The sequence below is a fragment of the Pelodiscus sinensis genome, chromosome 24 (assembly GCF_052426305.1).
Source record: "Pelodiscus sinensis isolate ZL-2025 chromosome 24, ASM5242630v1, whole genome shotgun sequence".
Classification (NCBI taxonomy): domain Eukaryota; kingdom Metazoa; phylum Chordata; order Testudines; family Trionychidae; genus Pelodiscus; species Pelodiscus sinensis.
Window position 1 is genome coordinate 4,386,860 of NC_143075.1, and position 19,070 is coordinate 4,405,929.

Sequence of the window (19,070 nt, forward strand, 5' to 3'; positions counted from 1 at the left end):
AACAGACCCGCCTCCGCCCGGCCGCTGGCTCCGGGACCGCACTCGCCAGAGCCCAGCCCGGGGCCGCATGGCTCTCCGGGCTGCTCTCCCCGCGGGACGGGCAGCTTTGCGCCTGGGCATCTGCTAGCTCCACCTGCGGCGGCGAGATGTGATTTACACCAAGCCGGGACTTCACTGAAAATGCTGGGCAAGTGGTTCATCCTCCTGCCATTATTAACAACCCAACTGCGGCGCGGAACCCAGGGTGAGTGATTCATTAACAGGGAGCATTAGACACAAATTGGCAGCTGCCACTCTGGGTAAAGATCCGGCTCCTTCACACCCCGAGGTAAATCGTAAACCTGGGTAAATCTGGAGCCTAGAGTCAGAAGGGATATTTTAACCATTGTCCAATCTGTTCTGTTTCTGCAAGTACTGATATTCTCCCAATGCTACATTAGAATTGGATGGGGGGCATGTTACTACCAAGCTGTGTAAAAGCTCCTGCTGAACTGCTAGATTTCCAGAATGCAAAAATCTGTCCAAAGGCTGATCAAATGTCTCCTCTAATGCCACAGGGCTGTTTCTAGACTGGCACGTTTTTCCACAAAAGCAGCTGCTTTTGCGGAAAAACTTGCCAGCTGTCTACACTGGCCGCTTGAATTTCCACAAGAACACTGACGATCTCATGTAAAAAATCAGTGCTTCTTGCGGAAATACGATGCTGCTCCCGTTTGGGCAAAAGTCCTTTTGCGCAAAAGGGCCAGTGTAGACAGCTCAGATTTGTTTTGCGCAAAAGCGCGTCTAGATTGGCACAGACGCTTTTCCGCAAAAAGTGCTTTTACGGAAAAGTGTCCGTGCCAATCTAGATGCTCTTTTCCGCAAATGCTTTTAACGGAAAACTTTTCCGTTAAAAGCATTTGCAGAAAATCGTGCCAGTCTAGATGTAGCCCAGCTGTATATGAAGATTTCACACACAAGTGGAAAACACTGAACCATATTAATTCATGTGCAATTAGTTTCTTCATCCAGAATCTAGATTTTGTTCATTTTCAAATATTTATTTTTGCAAAGAAACCCAAAGGAAATAAACCCCTGGACTGATCCTTTTTAAAAGAAAATCACATTACCAGTGTGTGCTGGAGATTCTGTGCTGGAGATTCCATTTCCAGATTTCCATCTGGGCCTCTCCCAAGCTTTAATAGCCTGGTCCAAAGCCATTAATTTCAGTGGAACAGGCCATCTGGGACTTTTTTGATGAAGTTACCGTATCAGCTGTGTATCAGCTGTGCATAGTGTTGATGAGCAGAGGAAAGGTGGACTCAAGGAGGGCCCATGCAGCCCTTCAGTTCTGTGATTGTAAACAATCTTTCTTTCCAGATCCATACAAGAAGGAATGCAGGACAAGGGGAATCCAGTGTCATCCAAAGGCCATTTGTCAGCTGGATGAAGTGACAACCGATTTTTATTGCCAATGTCTGCCAGGATATGAGGGCGATGGCACTAATTACTGTCAAGGCAAGTGACAGCTTAGCCTCTTGACAGCCTGTTCAGGGGATCTCCTTTCAGCAGGCCATTAACTCATCTTGACCAAATTGCATTACCTCCATGTGCCTCAACTGGCTTATCTATATACTAGTGTAATAATGCCTGTTTATCTCACAGAGGTCCTATAGCAATTAACTAGGGCTTATTCTAAATTAGATTAATGGAGATTGCCTATCTCCTGAACTGGAAGGGACCTTGAAAGGTCATTGAGTCCAGTCCCCTGCCTTCACAGCAGGACCAAGTACCATCCCTGACAAATTTTTACCCCAAATGGCCTCCACAAAGATTGAACTCCCAACCCTGGGCTTAGCAGGTCAATACTTAAACCACTGAGCTAGCCCTCCTCATTGTATCCCTTTTTGTTGTATTGAGATCCTTCCATGGAAAGAACTAAAGATGCACAAAGTATTATATTATTGCAGGTAAGCAAAGTGCTGTACAGTAAGACACAGAATAGAGCACACTTTAGAAGGACAGACCAATCCATCCAGATATGAACAACTTCTCCCCCCTCTCCCAGTGAGCTTCCTGTGCCTGGAGGAAGCTGCTACTGCTGCTATTGCAAGGGGAATTGTGGAGCTTCCTATGTGTGTCCTTTTCTGTGTCCAGAGAGCAGCAGCAGCAGTGGAACAACACAGGCAATATGGCTGGAATGGAGACTGATTTTTGGCATCTGCTACCAGTCCTGATTCGCTAAGATAACCACCATGAACAAGGGCAGGTTCCATGATTTTAAAGCAGACAAAGATTTTTGTTGTTTTCCTTTCTAGAGCCTGGTGTCAGCATAACGGCTTTCAATAGATCTGCTTGTGATGGCTTTGGAGAGCAGGTTTGTCTGATCAAAGTAATAACTGGAGCCCAAACAGTCACTTTCAGGGTCTCTATTGCTGGGAACCACCAACCTCATACGATAAAATGGTACAAATTCTACTCAGCCCAAGGAGCGAAGTTCCACAGGTATGTTGGGAATAATGCAGATTTCACAGTGTTCTGGGTGATGTATTCTATTACACATACTAGAAGCTTGTCTCATATAGTGCTTATTACAGGAACTTCTCCAATTTCACAGGTGTGATGTCACTCTTAGGTATGCTGGGGATCAGTTTGGATAAAATAAGAAGAATCACAACAATATAGGAAGGGACCTTGAGAGATTACCTAATCCAACCCCTGTGCTGTAGCAGTACCAAGTAAACCTAGACCATCCCTCACAGGAGTTTGTCCAACCTGTTCTTAAAAACCTTCAGTGACGATAAGGATTCCACAACCTCCCTTGGAAACCCATTCCAGAGCCGAACTATCTGTACAATTAAGTCCATGCTCCAGACCACCGTTGAAATAGTTGAGCAAGAGTTTTCCATGTTGTTCCTGGTTGCCAGGGCCCATTGTGGTGTTAGGAACTGCGACTGAGTGTCAACTGAGACTTATTTGCTGGCAGAAAAAATGGAATGAAAAATCAACAAACATTTTTAGCAGGGAGGGGACTGACAGCAAATCTTAGGTTGCAAATGATCGAAGGAATATTTTCCCCTTTTTAAACACTAGATCTAAACTTTTTCTTTAGAAGTGGGAAGAAAAATTGAATTGGTAAGTCTGCTGGCATCTGGTTCATTTCAGAGTTTTTATTCTCCAACCCTTTGATTTCTTCTCCACATGTCTGAACAGAAATAGTAGTTTCCCTAAGAGGCAGTTTCCCTAAGAGGGTGTTTACACAGAAGCCTGGAAGCATTGCAAATATGGGGCAAATGGCATAATACATAGAAGAATCCTCTGGAACAGATAGGGGGAGGGAAGGGAATGGCTGTATAATATTTTTCTTTCTTCCTAAATCCCCATTAGCTATACTGCTGTTGTCACCCTTACAGCTGGAGGCTGCAAAACTGCACTGTGGATTGCTTAACAAGCAGGTTCAGGACACCAGTTTTAGCAATGTTTGTAACCACTTTTCTGAGCTTTGGCAAAACCTGAATTGCCTCTCACAATTTCCCCGTCTTTGCTACTTGCATCTCCACATCAAATGCTATCTCCACATCCACCCTGACTTAATTAGCTTCATTAACATTGGTCCTACAATTGACAAGTAACTCCTTTTGGTGTTATATATGCTGCTATATATGTTAGATATTCTGATTTCCACTCCAACTCAATTGATGAGGTGGATTTTACTCATGAAAGCTCATGACCTAATAAATGTGTTAAGGTGCGGCTAGACTACACCAGTTTTTTGGAAAAAGCTACACAAAATGCTCCCTGCATTTTGCATAGCTTTTTCTGATTCTTTTGTTGAAAGAGGCTTTTCCAACAAAAAAAGCGGAAGAGCAAACGCGTTCCCTGGATGTGGAACAGTTCTTCTGGGATACTGGAAGTATCCTGGGAAAAACGGTGTAGTCTAGCCTTACCCTTAGGGTGTGTCTAGACTACATGGCTCTGTCGATGGAGCCATGTAGATGAGTTTACTCGGCAAAGGGAAATGAAGGGGTAATTTAAATAATCGCTGCTTCATTTACATCAAAATGGCCACCGTGCTGTGCCGATCAGCTGTTTGTCGGCATAGCGCAGCAGTCTAGAGGGGGATCTGCCGACCCCAGAACCCTTCGTTGGCAGATCCTGTAAGCCTCATTTCACGAGGCATAAAGGATCTGCCGATGAAGGGTTCTGGGGTCGTCAGATCCCCGTCTAGACTGTCGCGCTATGCCAACAAACAGCTGATCGGCACAGCACGGTGGCCATTTTGATGTAAATGAAGCGGTGATTATTTAAATCGCCCCTTCATTTCCCTTTGCCGAGTAAACTCATTTACATGGCTCCGTCGACGGAGCCATGTAGTCTAAACACACCCCTTAGTGTCTACATTTCTAAGTTTCTACAGGACTGCTCATTGTTTTTAAAGTTACAGACTAACATGGCTACCCCTCTGAGATCTTGAATTCTCTTAATTTCATTGATATATCACTTTTAACACTAGAGGACACTTGTGGGTTACTGAAATTAGTGTATGAAGTGGTGTAGCCCTGTGAGCCCAAGGATATTAGGGTACGTCTACACTAGCCCCCTAGATCGATCTAGGGAGGCTAATGAGGGCGACCGAAATTGCAAATCAAGCCCGGGATTTAAATATCCCACACTTGATTTGCATGTTCCTGGCCGGTCGCCATTTTTAGAAATTGACTAGCCCGAAGTAACTGCCCACGTCTACACGCAGCAGTGAAACGGGATTTCGATTTAAAGTCCTAACTCGAATTAGCTGGTATTCCTCCTGCAATGAGGTTTACCAGCGAATTTGATTTAGGGGCTTTAAATCGGAATCCCATTTCACTGCCACATGTAGACGTGGGCAGTTACTTCAGGCTAGTCAATTTCTAAAAATGGCGACCGGCTAGGAACATGCAAATCAAGTGCGGGATATTTAAATCCCAGGCTTGATTTGCAATTTCGGTCGCCCTCATTAGCCTCCCTAGACTGATCTAGGGGGCTAGTGTAGACATACCCTTAGAGACACAGGCTGGGTGAGGTAATAATAAAAGACATTACCTCATCCACTTTGTCTCACATAAATTGCTATCAGCCATTGGCATGAGTAGTTTATGCAGTGAGTGAGGCTGGGAACACTGGTACATAACAATCCTGTATTTGAAGTTCCAGAGCATAAGCTTAGAGATTTTTAAAGAGTGTTTATCTGCAGCTAGTTTTTGAGTGTTTCAGTTATCAGTCAGGGTGTCCAGAAATTTGCTCAGAGACCCATTACTGATCGCTGTAAAAATGTGTTAGTGGGAAGGCTTGTTACAAGCACACTTACATATACAGGGCCAGATCCCCAGACATGGTAGAATAAAACAGTTTTGCATGTAGGGGTGAGGAAAAAAACACACAGATAGCTTCAGACCACATTTGGGGCCAATGATATTAGAGAGAGGAGCAACTAGCCTCTAGCTAAGGTGACCAGATAGCAAGTGTGAATCAGAACAGGGATGGGAGGTAATAGGCACTGTTGGGGGGCAATCTCCTCCTCGAGGGGTGCTGCCCATATCCGGGGCATATTTTAGAGTTCTCGGGCCTAGTCTCGCAGTACGCTGCCCCTGTATTAGGGGAAATACGGCCCACTGGCCTAGCCCTTTGTATGCAGGCTCTGAGACCTAGTCCTTCAGCCGCGCCCCTCCCCCTCGCCGGGGTTCAGGGCAGGAGGGGTAGGGGGGCCCGGGCCCTCCCTCTCCCCCGGGCCCAGACCCAGGGCCCTATCAGTGGCGGCAGCTCCCGCCACTGGCTCGGCGGGAGTTCCTCCCCGCAACACGCCGAGCTCTCCGGGCTTTTCCAGCTCCCTGCCCTGAGTCGCTTCCCCTGGCCCGTCGCGGTCCCCCCTGTTGGCGTGAGTCGGGTGGCGGTAGTAGCACTTCCCCAGTCAGCGTCGGGGTTGGTGGTGGCCACTCCGGTGCCTGGGTTGTGGGGGGTTGGCGGCTCCATCGTTGGGGTCAAGCCCGGCTTGGGCCTGGCAGCAGCATGTTCAACGGCCCTAGCGACTCCCTCTCTGGCGGCCGGGTCTGCGACTCAGGAGGTTGGGCGCTAGCTCCGGCTCCGAGGGCGGTCTGCCTCTTCTGAGCAGGCCTGCCGCCTTTTGTACCTTGGCTCCCCTGGGAGCATGCCCAGCAGGACTGCGTGGGTGGGACCCTCTCCGCCCCCTGCGCCAGGTGGTTTCCCTGGGCTTGAGTGTGGGGCGGGGCCACTCCGTCACAGCACCTATATAAGAAGAAGCCCCAGATATCAAGACTGTCCCTGTAAAATCTGGTCACCCTGCCTCCAGCTGGATGGTTACATTACATCAGTGAAGAATGTCCCTAAGGACCCATCCTGCTGGCCAGGTTCATCAAAGCATGTTCCACTTCTTCATTCCCCCACGTTCCTGATGTGACCCTGGCCTACCCCAGTCTTGGGGGAAGGGAGAAGCAGGAGTAACTGTTGTCACACTGGCAAACAGAGTATTTCTGTAGGTCAGGATATGGGAATCCTCTGCCCATTTAAAGTACAGAGGATGTAGCCCACAGTGTTTTACTTGCATTCAATGTGAGGCGCTTCCACTGGTGTCAATGAGAATTGACAAAAATCGAGCGTAAAGACCTAGAAAACACATTCACCATTTCTATTGCCCCCAGCATGGGCAGAAGATAGTCTGCCCTCAAATCTAGGGTGTACCCAGTATGACAATGATTTTACAATTGATCTCAGCCAAAAAATTCCATTTGGTTACAAGAGCTATTTCTTTGCAGTTATCGAAGGAGACTGACACCAGCTAATAACTTGTCCCCAAAGATGGCTCTGGTCAACAGCAGTCTGGCTCTAACGCTGTTTTCCATTGAAGAGGATGATTTTTACCCAAACATGTTCTGGGCTGAAATCCAAGCAGAAGCCTTACCCGACAAACAGGCAGCGATTGAAGCCTATGATTTCACAGACTTTCAGATGTTAAATCCTTCCCACTTGAGATACTTTTTCGTCCTGGAAAGAATGCCAATAGGTAAGAAATGGAAACTGCTTCGGCTGTTAACATTAGAAAACTTTGCCATGCTTTTAGAGTCAGTGTGAAAATCTTTGTCAAATGAGGACTGATTTCTATTCCCCACCCTGCATAGCTGATCGTTAGCATTTTTATAAAACCAGAAATATCTATGGTCCTTTGCAGTGACAGTTACATCGGTATACACCCGCTTAAATGAGAATGGATTGGCCCCTTGGCATTCATCTGTGTCAGCACCCGTTTTATAATAAACAGCTGACCTGTGCTAATACCAACTGTTAATTCATACAGTGTGACATATTCCTGAGCTGAGCCTTTAGTATTCAGGATTAGCAATAATCCCATGTTTCCTGAAACATTTTAATATACTTTTTTCCTCTATGATCACCGAGGGCATGTCCTCACTAGGAAACTATTTCGAAATAACTAAAATTGATTTAATAACTCCCGAAATAACAACATCGAAATAGCATGTCCACACTACGGGGAAGCCTTGAAATTAGTCCAAAGCAGGCTCCATTAATGTGGATGCTATACCTTGAATTAGAGCCTCAAGAAGCACTGGGGAGCAGGGTTCCCTCTAAGCTGTAAAGCAGCACAGCTTCACAGGTGATTAATCAGCCCGTACCAGTCAGTCAGCTCAGTGGAGAGCGCCTTGAGCCTCTGACTGGGTGGGGCTGATTAATTATCTGTGATGCTGTACTGCCCCACAGCTTAGAGGGCACACTGCTAAGGAGTAATTAATTTGAATTACTCTGGAGAGTAGTTATTCCAAAATAGCAGCACCGGAGTGTTCACACTAATGCTATTTTGACATAACTATTCTGAAATTAGCATTATTCCCTCAGGAAAGCAGGAGTACAGATTTTGAAATAAGCGGCCTGTTATTTCAAAATAACGGGCTTCGTAGTGTGGGCACTCTACCTAAGGGGGTGTTATTTTGAAATAAAGCCCTAGTGTAGACAAGGGCCTACAGAGGATGTCTGTAGGACTCTTTCTCCCCTGCAAAAAAATAGTAAAACTGCACCTCTTTCTGTAAAGGTATCACTTTATCTACAGTGATCCCCATTTATTCAGCTGTATTCTTCATTCAGTTTTGATTTTAGACTTTCATATCCAACAAGACCTGATATTGGAGACAGGAGCTGAAGTCTGATTTATATACAGCATGTGGTTTTGCTTCTTTATTGCATTATATGATGTTAAATTCGTGCTACTTATTAATTTATTTTAATTCTCTCTACAGCCACATGACTATTTGTGCAAGGATACATTATAAAAAAAAGTTGGCTTCCTCTGTCACACCCTGTTTAGATACTTGTATGTTACAGATCATTAAAGATCCAAATACACCTGGCACACAAAGAATCTGCCAGTGAACACTGACACAATACAGTAGAGTCTCCAGGACCTTCATATGTATTTATTTCCAACAACACAGAGATATTTATCACACTTTGACTGAAGCATAAATCCAAGATGTTTCATTCAGTTGTTTGTTACTTTCCTGGAGGCATACGTGGCCTGGTTTATTTGCTAAAAAACTTTAGGACCCAATGACCGGTTTTTAGGAACCATCATGAACGTTTAGTGATCTTGTTCTCTGGCTTTGTGCTTGTCTCTTTTAGAGGTTGGAGAGTTTCTAGAAGGAGACACTGTTACCATCCAGCTGCCCCAGTATCTTCAGGTGTCTCCTTCCAGCTTTATAAAATGGACTAAGGAGCCTTCACCCATGACGCTGTTTGGCACCAATGCTGTTGTGCTGGCCAATGGGACGGAGGGGATTGAGATCAAAGGAGTAAAGTATGATTGTAATCTGCTGTTCTTTCAGCCTGTAAACTGAAGGTTGTTTGTTTCCTTCTCCATGTCCAGGAATAATGCATCTTCATAAAAACAATAAGAATGACCATTGTGGGTCAGACCAGTGGTCCATCTAGCCCAGTCTCCTGTTTTCTGGCACTGGCCCATGCCAGATGTGTCAGCAGGAACAAGCCAATTTAAGTGATCCATTCCAGTCCCCGTTTCTGGCCGTCAGTGTTTCAGAGAAATGCAGAGCAGAGGGTTGCGTCCCTGACCCCCTTGCTGAATAGCCACTGATGGACCTATCCTTCATGAACCTATCTCATTATTTTGCCCTTCATAACATCCCCTGGCAAAGAGTTCCACAAGTTAAGCATTTGTGTTGTGAAGAAGTACTTCTTCATGTTTGTTTTAAACCTTATGCCTATTAATTTCATTGGGTGACCCCTGGTTTGTGTGTTATATGAAAGGATAAATAACACTGCCTTATTCACTTTCTCCCCACCATTCCTGATTTTTATAACCTCCTAATAGTCCCTCCTCGCCACATGCACTCCAGCAGTGGGTTAGTATCCACAAAGAGCAGAGAATAAGCCACATGGACTGATGAAATTATGATCACTTAGTGCTGTTCTTAATACTTTGCTGCAAAATATTATTTAATAAATGATTAGAAATAGAAATAGATGTAGAGAAGAAGAAATACTGTGCAACTGTGAACTGAGTCCATAAGAAAAATAGCCATCAAGGGTTTGGCAGCTGTCATAAAACAGAGCACATCTCTGAATTTTGATCCCCCTCATCGTCCATCACCTCTACTTCCCCTTTCCTTCTATTTCTTCCCTCTGTACTTTTCCCCTCCTCTTCCTAAGTTATCTTCCAGTTGCTGGTGGTATGAGGGGAGACAAAATCAATGCAATGTCTGAGTTCTAATCCCCTTCCCTGCTCATCCAGCTGGAAACCTGTGCCCAGAGTGAGGTCTGTAAAGAAACCTTCAGTAGAACAACCTGAATGGGAAATCGAGGATTCTCATTTCCTTTCTGTTTTACCTTCTCTCAGGAATAGTGAATTTGGTTACATCCGAGCTCTTGTCTATGATTTCACCCCTGATGTTCCTGGAAGGGTTATGGTAGCCCAGAGGCTCTTCTTCATAAAGAAGGGTACTGAGTGTTTTTAAATTTGTGGTGCATTATCCTTAGTATGCTTTCATCAGGATTTGACTTCCATGTCATCTCTACCTTTTTATTTAGACAGCTGGTGCCACTGAATCAGCCAATGCAATTTAAAAAAAAAATCATTAATCACTCTATTAATGTTAGTTGTGGTAAAACCACCTTTTTATTTAAATTATTATTTTATATGCAGATATGTATATATAAGTCAGTTCTGCTTGACCATGCTTTTTAACATATGAGTGAAATTAACTGTTCACTAAAACTCTCAATGAGGTTTTTCACATTTTTAAAAGGATGCTGAAAAATTGCATAGGACGCAGAAAGAGAGTCACAAAAATAATTTGAGTGCTGGAGCAGATTCCTTACAATTAGAGATTTAAGAATGTGATCTGTGTAGTTTTTCATCAAGAAGATTGAAAAGTGACTTCACTGCAGTATAGCCATGCCTTTGTAAGGGAAAAATACCAGCCCAATAACCTAGCAGAAAAAAGCATAATAAGAGTCATTGGCTGGAAGTTAAAGGCATGATAAATTCAAATAAGAAACAAGGCACAAATTTTTAACAGTGAGGGTGATTAACCATTGGCACAAACTACCGACAAAAGTGGTAAATTCTCTATTTCTTAATGACTTTACCTCAAGACCAGATGCTTTTCTGGGAGATATGCTTTAGACTTCAGTCAAGCACAAGTTATTGGGCTCAATGAAAGTGTAATTGGGTACAATTCTATGGCTTGTGCTATCTAGAAAGTAAGTCTAGATGATCTAATCATCCATTCAAGCCTTAAAATCTGAGTCTACGAATGAATGAATACCCACCATGTTTACTATAAAAGGCAACTATGTTTTTTTTACTTGAATAAAGTGAAATGATTAAATAGATCTGTTACTTTATTTGGCCAGGCTCCTGTTTATTTGTATCACATGTGCATTTCCCTCTCCTCCCCACCAGATATTAGCAAAATGTGCAATGGAACTCGGAGTGAAAAGAATTGCCACTGTAACCCAGGATTTGAAGGGAATGGCGTACACTGCATTGGTAAATATTTATGCACTCTGCTTCTTGGAGCATTTTCTCATAATTTAAGCATCACATAACAGCCGCTGAGACATTCATGATATTCCTGAAGCCATTCAGAAGCTTAGGAACAACATATAGCCATGTAAAGGATTCGCATGTAAGATCAAAATGCTGCTTGCCTCATTGAAAAGAATGAAAGATGGAGAAGAGTGTGTCAAGTTTGAAGCATCCATTTCAGAACGTGTTATAAAAATAACACAGAATTAGAACACACTGGGTCAGACCAAATGCCCATCTAGTCCACTGTCCTGTCCTCTGACAGTGGCCAATGCCAGGTGCCCTAGAGGGAATGAACAGGACAGGGAATCATCAAATGATACATGTCTTGTTACCCAGCCCTGACACAGAAAGTTCTTCATTAATGACTCTAAAATTGCATATTTGAATGATTTGGCTAGCGTTTTAAGCTTCTATTCTAAAAGTAGTGTCGTATTTCTAAAGGGGTGTCTCCAAGTGAGGATCAGAGTAAAATGATTCACTCATTAGATACAACGAGTTCTGTTAAATGCTGTGACAGACCAGGCCGGGTCTGGCCACAGCTGAAGGCATCCACTCAGGGTGAATTGCTAAAACTCAGGGCTCCTTATAGCCCCAGACTGGAGACCTTTCAAATAGGCCACATACTAGTCACACCGAGCGCTCCAGATGCCTATCTGGCCAACCCGAAGCCTCACGAGCAAAACCCCTCTGACATCCCAGCTCCCTCTGTGCCACAATCAGCCCCGGGCCTGCACACACATGAGGGATTATAGAACCCAATCTCACCTACCCCGAACGGGTCTTTTCGGTCCCAAAGAACCAGCCACAGTCCCCAGGCAATTTACACTCTGCAGCATGTGAAGGAAATCTAAAGTTAATTCCAGAAAAGATGGGTTTCGTCAACATTCCCTTCCATGGCTGGCTTGAATTCTGTATTATTGTGATTTAAAAAAATGTCCAATATGCAAATACTGCAGGTGCAAAAAAGGGTGATAGTGCAACCATGATATGCACTCTGAGAAAGGCCCTCTCTCTTTCATGCTGTTAATAGTAGAGGGTAAAGTTTTTAAAAAGTCAAGACCCATTTTGGTCTAATAGTATGATTTTCAATCAGAGCCTAAGGCAGAAAAGTAAACAAGTCATGCTTTGGGGCATCTTCTATTTGTGGAGGTTAAGCAAGATTTTCCCTCGTGCATATTTGCACTGTTACAATAAAGGCAAAAGAAGATGCCCAAGCATTGGTCATAGTACGATAGTCTCGATAAACCAATGGCAGGGAGAATGGAACACTGGACAAGTAATCTGATGTGACGACTCTTCTGTGTTTTGTTGCGAGCAATTTGCAGGAATTCCGTCCAAATGTAGGTGGCTCTCTCGTTAGTGCTCACACAAGAGCTGGTTACATGAGCAACAGACAGAATGGTCATGGAGCATTATTCAAATTAATGAAGTTGATTGCTAGAGCAGCATTAAAACTATGACAATCAAATGAACTACCCCATGTCTCATGAACAGACACCAAGCCATGGGCTGTATTCTTTAATTGCTCAACAGACTGTTCTAGTTGAGACCAGCAAAGACCCAGCTTTTTACTTAGGAGTAGCATTTGAGTGCACTATTAATATATAGTACAGCAGCAAATATCATTTTGTGCACACAAATGTGAATTTGTGTGGGCATGCTGAGTTCACGTGCACTGTTGTGAAGTGTATCCATTGTGCTCCCAGTTGAAAATTGTGACTTGGTTATAATTAGTTAAATCTGTTGTTTAAACTTAGGCACATTTCCTTCTTTCTGCTTAAAGATTTAGATGAGTGTGTGGAAGGAATGCCTATGAAGTGCTTGCCTGAGGCTGAATGTATCAATATACACGGATCATACATTTGTCGTTGTCCACACGGATTTGAGGGAGATGGACTATACAGCTGTGTAGGTAAAGAAAATGTAAGCTTGCGGGGCTTTTTTAAAACTGTGTTAGCTCGTCAACTAATACACTCTGAACAGTAAGTTTAGAAGCAAGTCCGTTTTTCAAAGCCTGTATAAATAAGCAGGTAAAGAGAAGGTTATGGCTGTGATTTACAGCAGCGGTTTTCATACTTTTTTTCTTGTGACCCAACTGAAGAAAACTGTTGATGCTGTGACCTGACATAATTATATCTTGTGCCTGGAATGCAGGCTATGGGATGAGGCCAGGAATGAGGGAGGGGGCTCAGGGCTGAGGCAGGAGATTGGGGCACAGGCTTACTTCCAGCAACTCTCAGTTAGCAGTACTGCAGGTGTACTAAGGCAGGTTTCCTGCTTCTCCTTGCACCACAGACCACGTTGTGCCCCAGAAGTGGCCAGCAGCAGGTTCTGCTCCGAGGCAGATGTGTGCAAGCACCTTTGTGCGCTGTTCTTTGTGCCAGGGAAGATAATGGAGCAAGTAATTAAGGAAATCATCTGTAAACACTTGGAAGGTGGCAAGGTGCTAGGGAACAGCCAGCATGGATTTGTAAAGAATAAATCATGTCAAACCAATCTGATAGCTTTCTTTGATAGGATAATGAGTCTTGTGGATAAGGGAGAAGCAGTGGATGTGGTATACCTAGACTTTAGTAAGGCGTTTGATACGGTCTCGCATGATATTCTTATCAATAAACTAGGCAAATACAACTTAGATGGGGCTACTATAAGGTGGGTGCATAACTGGCTGGATAACCATTCTCAGAGAGTAGTTATTAATGGTTCACAATCCTGCTGGAAAGGTATAACAAGTGGGGTTCCAAAGGGGTCTGTTTTGGGACCGGCTCTGTTCAATATCTTCATCAACGATTTAGATATTGGCATAGAAAGTACGCTTATTAAGTTTGCAGATTATACCAAGCTGGGAGGGGTTGCGACTAATCTGGAGGATAGGGTCATAATTCAAAATGACCTGGACAAATTGGAGAAATGATCTGAGATAAATAGGATGAAGTTTAATAAAGACAAATGCAAAGTGCTCCACTTAGGAAGGAACAATCAGTTTCACACATACAGAATGGGAAGCGACTGTCTAGGTAGGAGTATGGCAGAAAGGGATCTAGGGGTTATAGTGGACCACAAGCTGAATATGAGTCAGCATTGTGATGCTGTTGCAAAATAAGCAAACATGATTCTAGGATGCATTAACAGGTGCGTTGTGAGCAAGACACGAGAAGTCATTCTTCCGCTCTACTCTGTGCTGATTAGGCCTCAGTTGGAGTATTGTGTCCAGTTCTGGGCACTGCATTTCAAGAAAGACGTGGAGAAATTGGAGAGGATTCAGAGAAGAGCAACAAGAATGATTAAAGGTCTAGAGAACATGACCTATGAAGGAAGGCTGAAGGAATTGGGTTTGTTTAGTTTAGAAAAGAGAAGACTGAGGGGGGACATGATAGCTGTTTTCAGGTATCTAAAAGGGTGTCATAAGGAGGAGGGAGAAAACTTGTTCATCTTGGCCTCTGAGGATAGAACAAGAAGCAATGGGTTTAAACTGCAGTAAGGGGGTTTAGGTTGGACATTAGGAAAAAGTTCCTGTCAGGGTGGTCAAACACTGGAATAAATTGCCTAGGGAGGTTGTGGAATCCCCATCTCTGGAGATATTTAAGAGTAGGTTAGATAAATGTCTATCAGGGATGGTCTAGACAGTATTTGGTCCTGCCAGGGGGACAGGGGACTGGACTCGATGACCTCTCGAGGTCCCTTCCAGTCCTAGGATTCTGTGATTCTCACCAGCAGACACTGCCTCTCCCGGCTCCCATTGGCCAGGAGCTGGCCAACAGGAGTGGGGAACTGGTGCTCAGGGTAGGGGCAGCACGTAGATCCCCGGAGCTGTCCCCGTCCCCCCCCCCCCCCCCCCACACACCTAGGAGCTGAACCTGTTGCTAACCACTTCTAGAGCACAGCATGGTCACCCTACAGCAAAGTGACCCAGTGCCTGATTTTCTGGGACTCAGTACTGGGTCATGACCCACTGGCTTACAGGGAGCAAAGCACTATGCAGAAATGGCTTCTTGATAGAGCTCACTGCCTGGCCTTTTTCTGGCCTATCAAGATGGCCTGTAATGATGGAGGCTTATGGAAATTAAGTCCCATTCCTACAAGGGAGCCTGGGTTAAGACAGACTCAAAACAACATCTGAAGTTGTTTCCCTATGCCGGTGAGCCTAAGTACAAATACTGCTGTGCTGTAGAAAGCTGTAATGTATACAAATCTTGTATAATTGCATTTTAAATGGGGAAAAAAAATGAGTGTAGGTTTTTATCCCCATTCTAGATATTGATGAGTGTGCAAGAGGGACCCATAATTGTAATCGGGATGCCAGCTGTTTGAATACTGTCGGCTCCTATTTCTGCGTGTGTCAGAGTGGGTTTATTGGCAATGGCATTCACTGTAAAGGTAAAGAGACGAGACTACCTGTTAGTTCCTTACACCTGATTGGGAAGAGGTGAAGACTACATGGGTGTCTCATGCTGATGTCTTCATCTTTGTCTTCCCACTGGCAGCAAAAAGCACATGGTCCCCATGGTCTCCGTGGTCTGTCTGTACTGTCACTTGTGGATTCCAGAACCAGATGCGGATCCGCTTGTGCACCCATCCGGAGAGTGGGATGCGTTGTGAGGGACCTTCTACTGATCTCAGGCGTTGTCCCAATCTAGAACCATGCCCAAGTGAGTGTGAACTCATTCATTTTTCCACAGCTACACGCATACCGATTGCTGTGCAATTTCTATTCCCTGTGCAAAGCTTGTCAGCTAAACAGTGCCATTTGGCAGGGGAAACAGAATTTGGGATGTCCTGCTCCAAAACAGACTGAATAGCAATCACCGTTGTTCTCAGCAGCTCTGCTTCTTTTTAGTTCTCTATCCCTTTAGAGCACGAATCACCATAAAATAAGGATCAGTTGTGTTGGTGTAACAGGGTGGCTGACCACAGCATTATGTATAGGAAAGGTTAGATCAGTGTTATGTTATTGCTTTTGAATTTCCACTTAAGCCAAGTCCAGGAAGAAGGAGCTTGGATATAAACTCAGAGACTGCTTGCTGTGCTGAGGACAGGGTAGGGACTCAGTGTATTCGAGGCTGGTTTGCTGATAAAAGTCTGAATAAATATGGGTCTGCCATTTTGCTCAGAGCTGTGAGAATGTTTCTGTTTCATTTCTCTAGTGAATGGCCAGTGGTCAGAATGGTCACCCTGGTCAGTTTGTTCTGAGACCTGTTCAGGAATCAAGAAAAGAATCCGGATTTGCAATAGCCCTGCTCCTTCCAGAGGAGGGTTGCCCTGTGCCGGGTTAAAGGAGGAAGTCACTATGTGCAGCAACAAAAAATGCCCAGGTACAGTAATTCTTTTCAATGTTGTAACATTTCACCAAATTATCAGATGCAAGTGAGACTAAGAAGGAGGTTCTGTATATGCTTCACTACCAAACTGGAGTGTCTCTGGAGCTCTGCTTCCCAACACAACTCTACTCCCATTTCACCCTACAATTCCTCCCATTCCTAACTGCTCCCTTTGCTTCCTTCTCCCATCAGTAAGTGTACATTGTGACAGGGTGCGGTCACAGATGACCCTTCAGGAGAGCCTCCCAGGATGCTGACATGGCCACTGCCACTTGCCTTCCCGCTCTCTGGGGCTCCTCACCGCCCGGTCCTACTGGGCCAGCTCTGAGAAGCAGCACAGACGCTGAACCACTTCAGGTCCAAGGAGAGTGCAGTTTAGGGCCCAGCCTCCTCAGAGAGCAATCCTCAGATGGGTTCAAACCCCAAAGAATTAAGTAAGCCCCCTTTAACAATTAAAGGGAGAATGTGCACATTGGTTGCCCCCCCAGGTAACAATTACTTACACTCAGGGCCAGCCTGAGACATTTTGGCACCCTGGGCCTCAGCTGTGCAGCGCCGCCCCCGGGGCGCATGGCCCCGCCTCCAGGTGCATGGCGCATGCGCAGGCCCACCCCCGGGATGTGCGGCCCCACCTCCGGGTTGACAACGCATGCGTGGGCCCGCCCCCGGGATGTGCAGCCCCACCTCCGGGCACACGACACATGCGCGGGCCCGCCACTGGGGCGCTTGGGCAGACGCATGGCACATGCGCTGCCCAGTCGGCCCGGTCACCACCGATGGCGCGCAGCCCAGGGCTGCCCAGGGTGGGCTGCGCCTGGCCAGGCAGGGCCCTGCGGCCTGGCCGGTGCTGCGGGGGTTAACATGGCCCCCGCCCCGGGCGGCCACTGCAGCCTGCCGGGAGCTGGGCGCCCCCCCGTAGGTTGGTGCCCTGGGCAGCTGCCCGGCTAGCCCACCCCTTAGTCCAGCCCTGCTTACACTGCGTTTGATAGAAAATAGAAATGATTTTATTCAGTGGAAGCAGTAGGATTTAAGTAGTAATAAGTGGGGACCCCCCCCCACCGCGAGCGGGGGTTCAGACTGAAGGACAAAAGAGACTGTTTAACAGTTGAGGGTAACACCCTCCATGTCCCTCATTCACACAAGTCTCTGCAGTTCCTTGCATGTGAACTGCTGGTCCCTATTTTTGTTCAAATTGGACTAAGTTTTTCAGGGTATGGCTACTAAATTTTTCATGTTTTGTAAACTGTGGTGTACCGTCCAAGTACTTTATGAATAATAACTATGCTGCCAGATGAAAAAGTGGCCAAAGACTTGGTTTGCATGAACAGACCAGATTTGCCACAACCCATCTGAAATTATCTTTCCTGAACATCAATGCTTGAAATATGGTAAAAATTAAAAAGAAATTAAGTAGATAAGCACTGGTCATGATGCTTGTCTTTTCTTTGTCTCAGTTGATGGGATGTGGTCTCCATGGGCATCCTGGACTCCTTGCCCCATCTCTTGTGGCTTAGGTGTGGTGAGCCGATCTCGACGATGCAATAATCCTGCCCCAGAGCATGGGGGAAAAAATTGCACTGGACATGGATATGAAGAAGGTTCTTGTGGTTTTCCAGTAAGTCATGGATAACTCTATGAACATGGATTTTAGAATATTCCTATCTAATGGTAGAACTTTAGGTAGGTTAGATGCTTAATAAAATGGACAAAATGGGTTTGAATTGGAAGAATGGATGAATACCTCCAATAATCAATAAGAATGATGGGAGAAGGTTCCCGTCCTTCCAAAAAAGGTTAAAGTTGTTGTGACTGTATCCTAGCAGCTCACTATCAACCTGATCCCAGGATACACTTCTGTTGAAGACAAAAGGAATTGCTACTGTTCTGGATCGCTCAGAAATAGGCCTTTTATAAGGTTTTTTGAACTGTCAAGTCTTAATGTACACAAGATCATGAAATGTCTAGAATTCTGCTTTATAATATTTCAGAAAAGATATATGTATAGAGGGAGGTTTGTATTCAACTTTACGTTTAAAAAAATGACAAAGCTTATTTCTACTAATATTTACTTTAAATTTAGTTAACCTAGATTACAGTGTGAGCATTTATCTGAACTATGTTTGTTTTGCTTCTGGAAATTCCACTTATGTCAATTAACATTTCAGATGTAGAAATTTCAAGTGTCCAAATGCACATATTAAAGGAGAATCTGATCCAATGACATTTTTCTTCTAAATGTGTCTTTCACAACATGCTAAGAATACTACATTACAAATTCAATTCTCACCACAATTCTCTTATCTATTTTATTTGCAGGAGAACTTTTGCAAATACTTGAAGCGACCATCTGAATCCATTATACCGGGGAAACTGATCCAGTAATCAATCTAAGGAAGTTAGTATGCTGAAAATCTATTGACATTCACGGGCCTTTAACTTATTTAAATGTCTTTGAAAAGCACAGCTGTACTGAAAAGTTCGACAAGAAATCTGCATCAATAGAAAACTTACAGTCATGGTACTTCTTGGAAAACACTAGTGTTCTGTGCAGTGTAGTGAATGCTATCACCTTTGTTGTTCAACACTTTAGTAGAGACGAATAAAGCAAGGCATAACATGAATACTTAAATTACCTTTTTTTGCTGTGAGGTAGAAGAGGACTT

General features: G+C 44.6%; 1 protein-coding gene across 2 annotated transcripts; it reads left to right on the forward strand.

Annotated features, from left to right (window-relative positions):
* The first annotated feature begins 42 nt into the window (after positions 1-42).
* On the forward strand, positions 43-19,028 carry LOC102458689 (uncharacterized). 2 transcript variants are annotated; one of them, XM_075906373.2, is made up of 13 exons: positions 43-244; positions 1,360-1,497; positions 2,298-2,484; positions 6,786-7,033; positions 8,662-8,836; positions 9,893-9,993; positions 10,961-11,047; positions 12,873-13,001; positions 15,344-15,466; positions 15,574-15,738; positions 16,234-16,401; positions 17,862-18,022; positions 18,724-19,028. In XM_075906373.2, the coding sequence occupies exons 1-13, from the start codon at positions 181-183 to the stop codon at positions 18,787-18,789; spliced, it is 1,812 nt and encodes a 603-aa protein (XP_075762488.1). In that variant the 5' UTR covers positions 43-180; the 3' UTR covers positions 18,790-19,028. The 2 variants fall into 2 exon arrangements, with proteins under 2 accessions (XP_075762488.1, XP_075762489.1); XM_075906374.2 differs by lacking the exon at positions 9,893-9,993 and having other exon boundaries at positions 8,662-8,844.
* The last annotated feature ends 42 nt before the right edge of the window (positions 19,029-19,070 follow it).

Bases quoted from the DNA above. Each gene is read 5' to 3' on its own strand.
- LOC102458689 (XM_075906373.2), top strand. From the start codon at position 181: ATGCTGGGCAAGTGGTTCATCCTCCTGCCATTATTAACAACCCAACTG. The intron at 7,034-8,661 runs GTAAGAAATGGA...TGTCTCTTTTAG, and splicing joins CCTGGAAAGAATGCCAATAG to AGGTTGGAGAGTTTCTAGAA. The intron at 15,739-16,233 runs GTGAGTGTGAAC...TCATTTCTCTAG, and splicing joins CAATCTAGAACCATGCCCAA to TGAATGGCCAGTGGTCAGAA.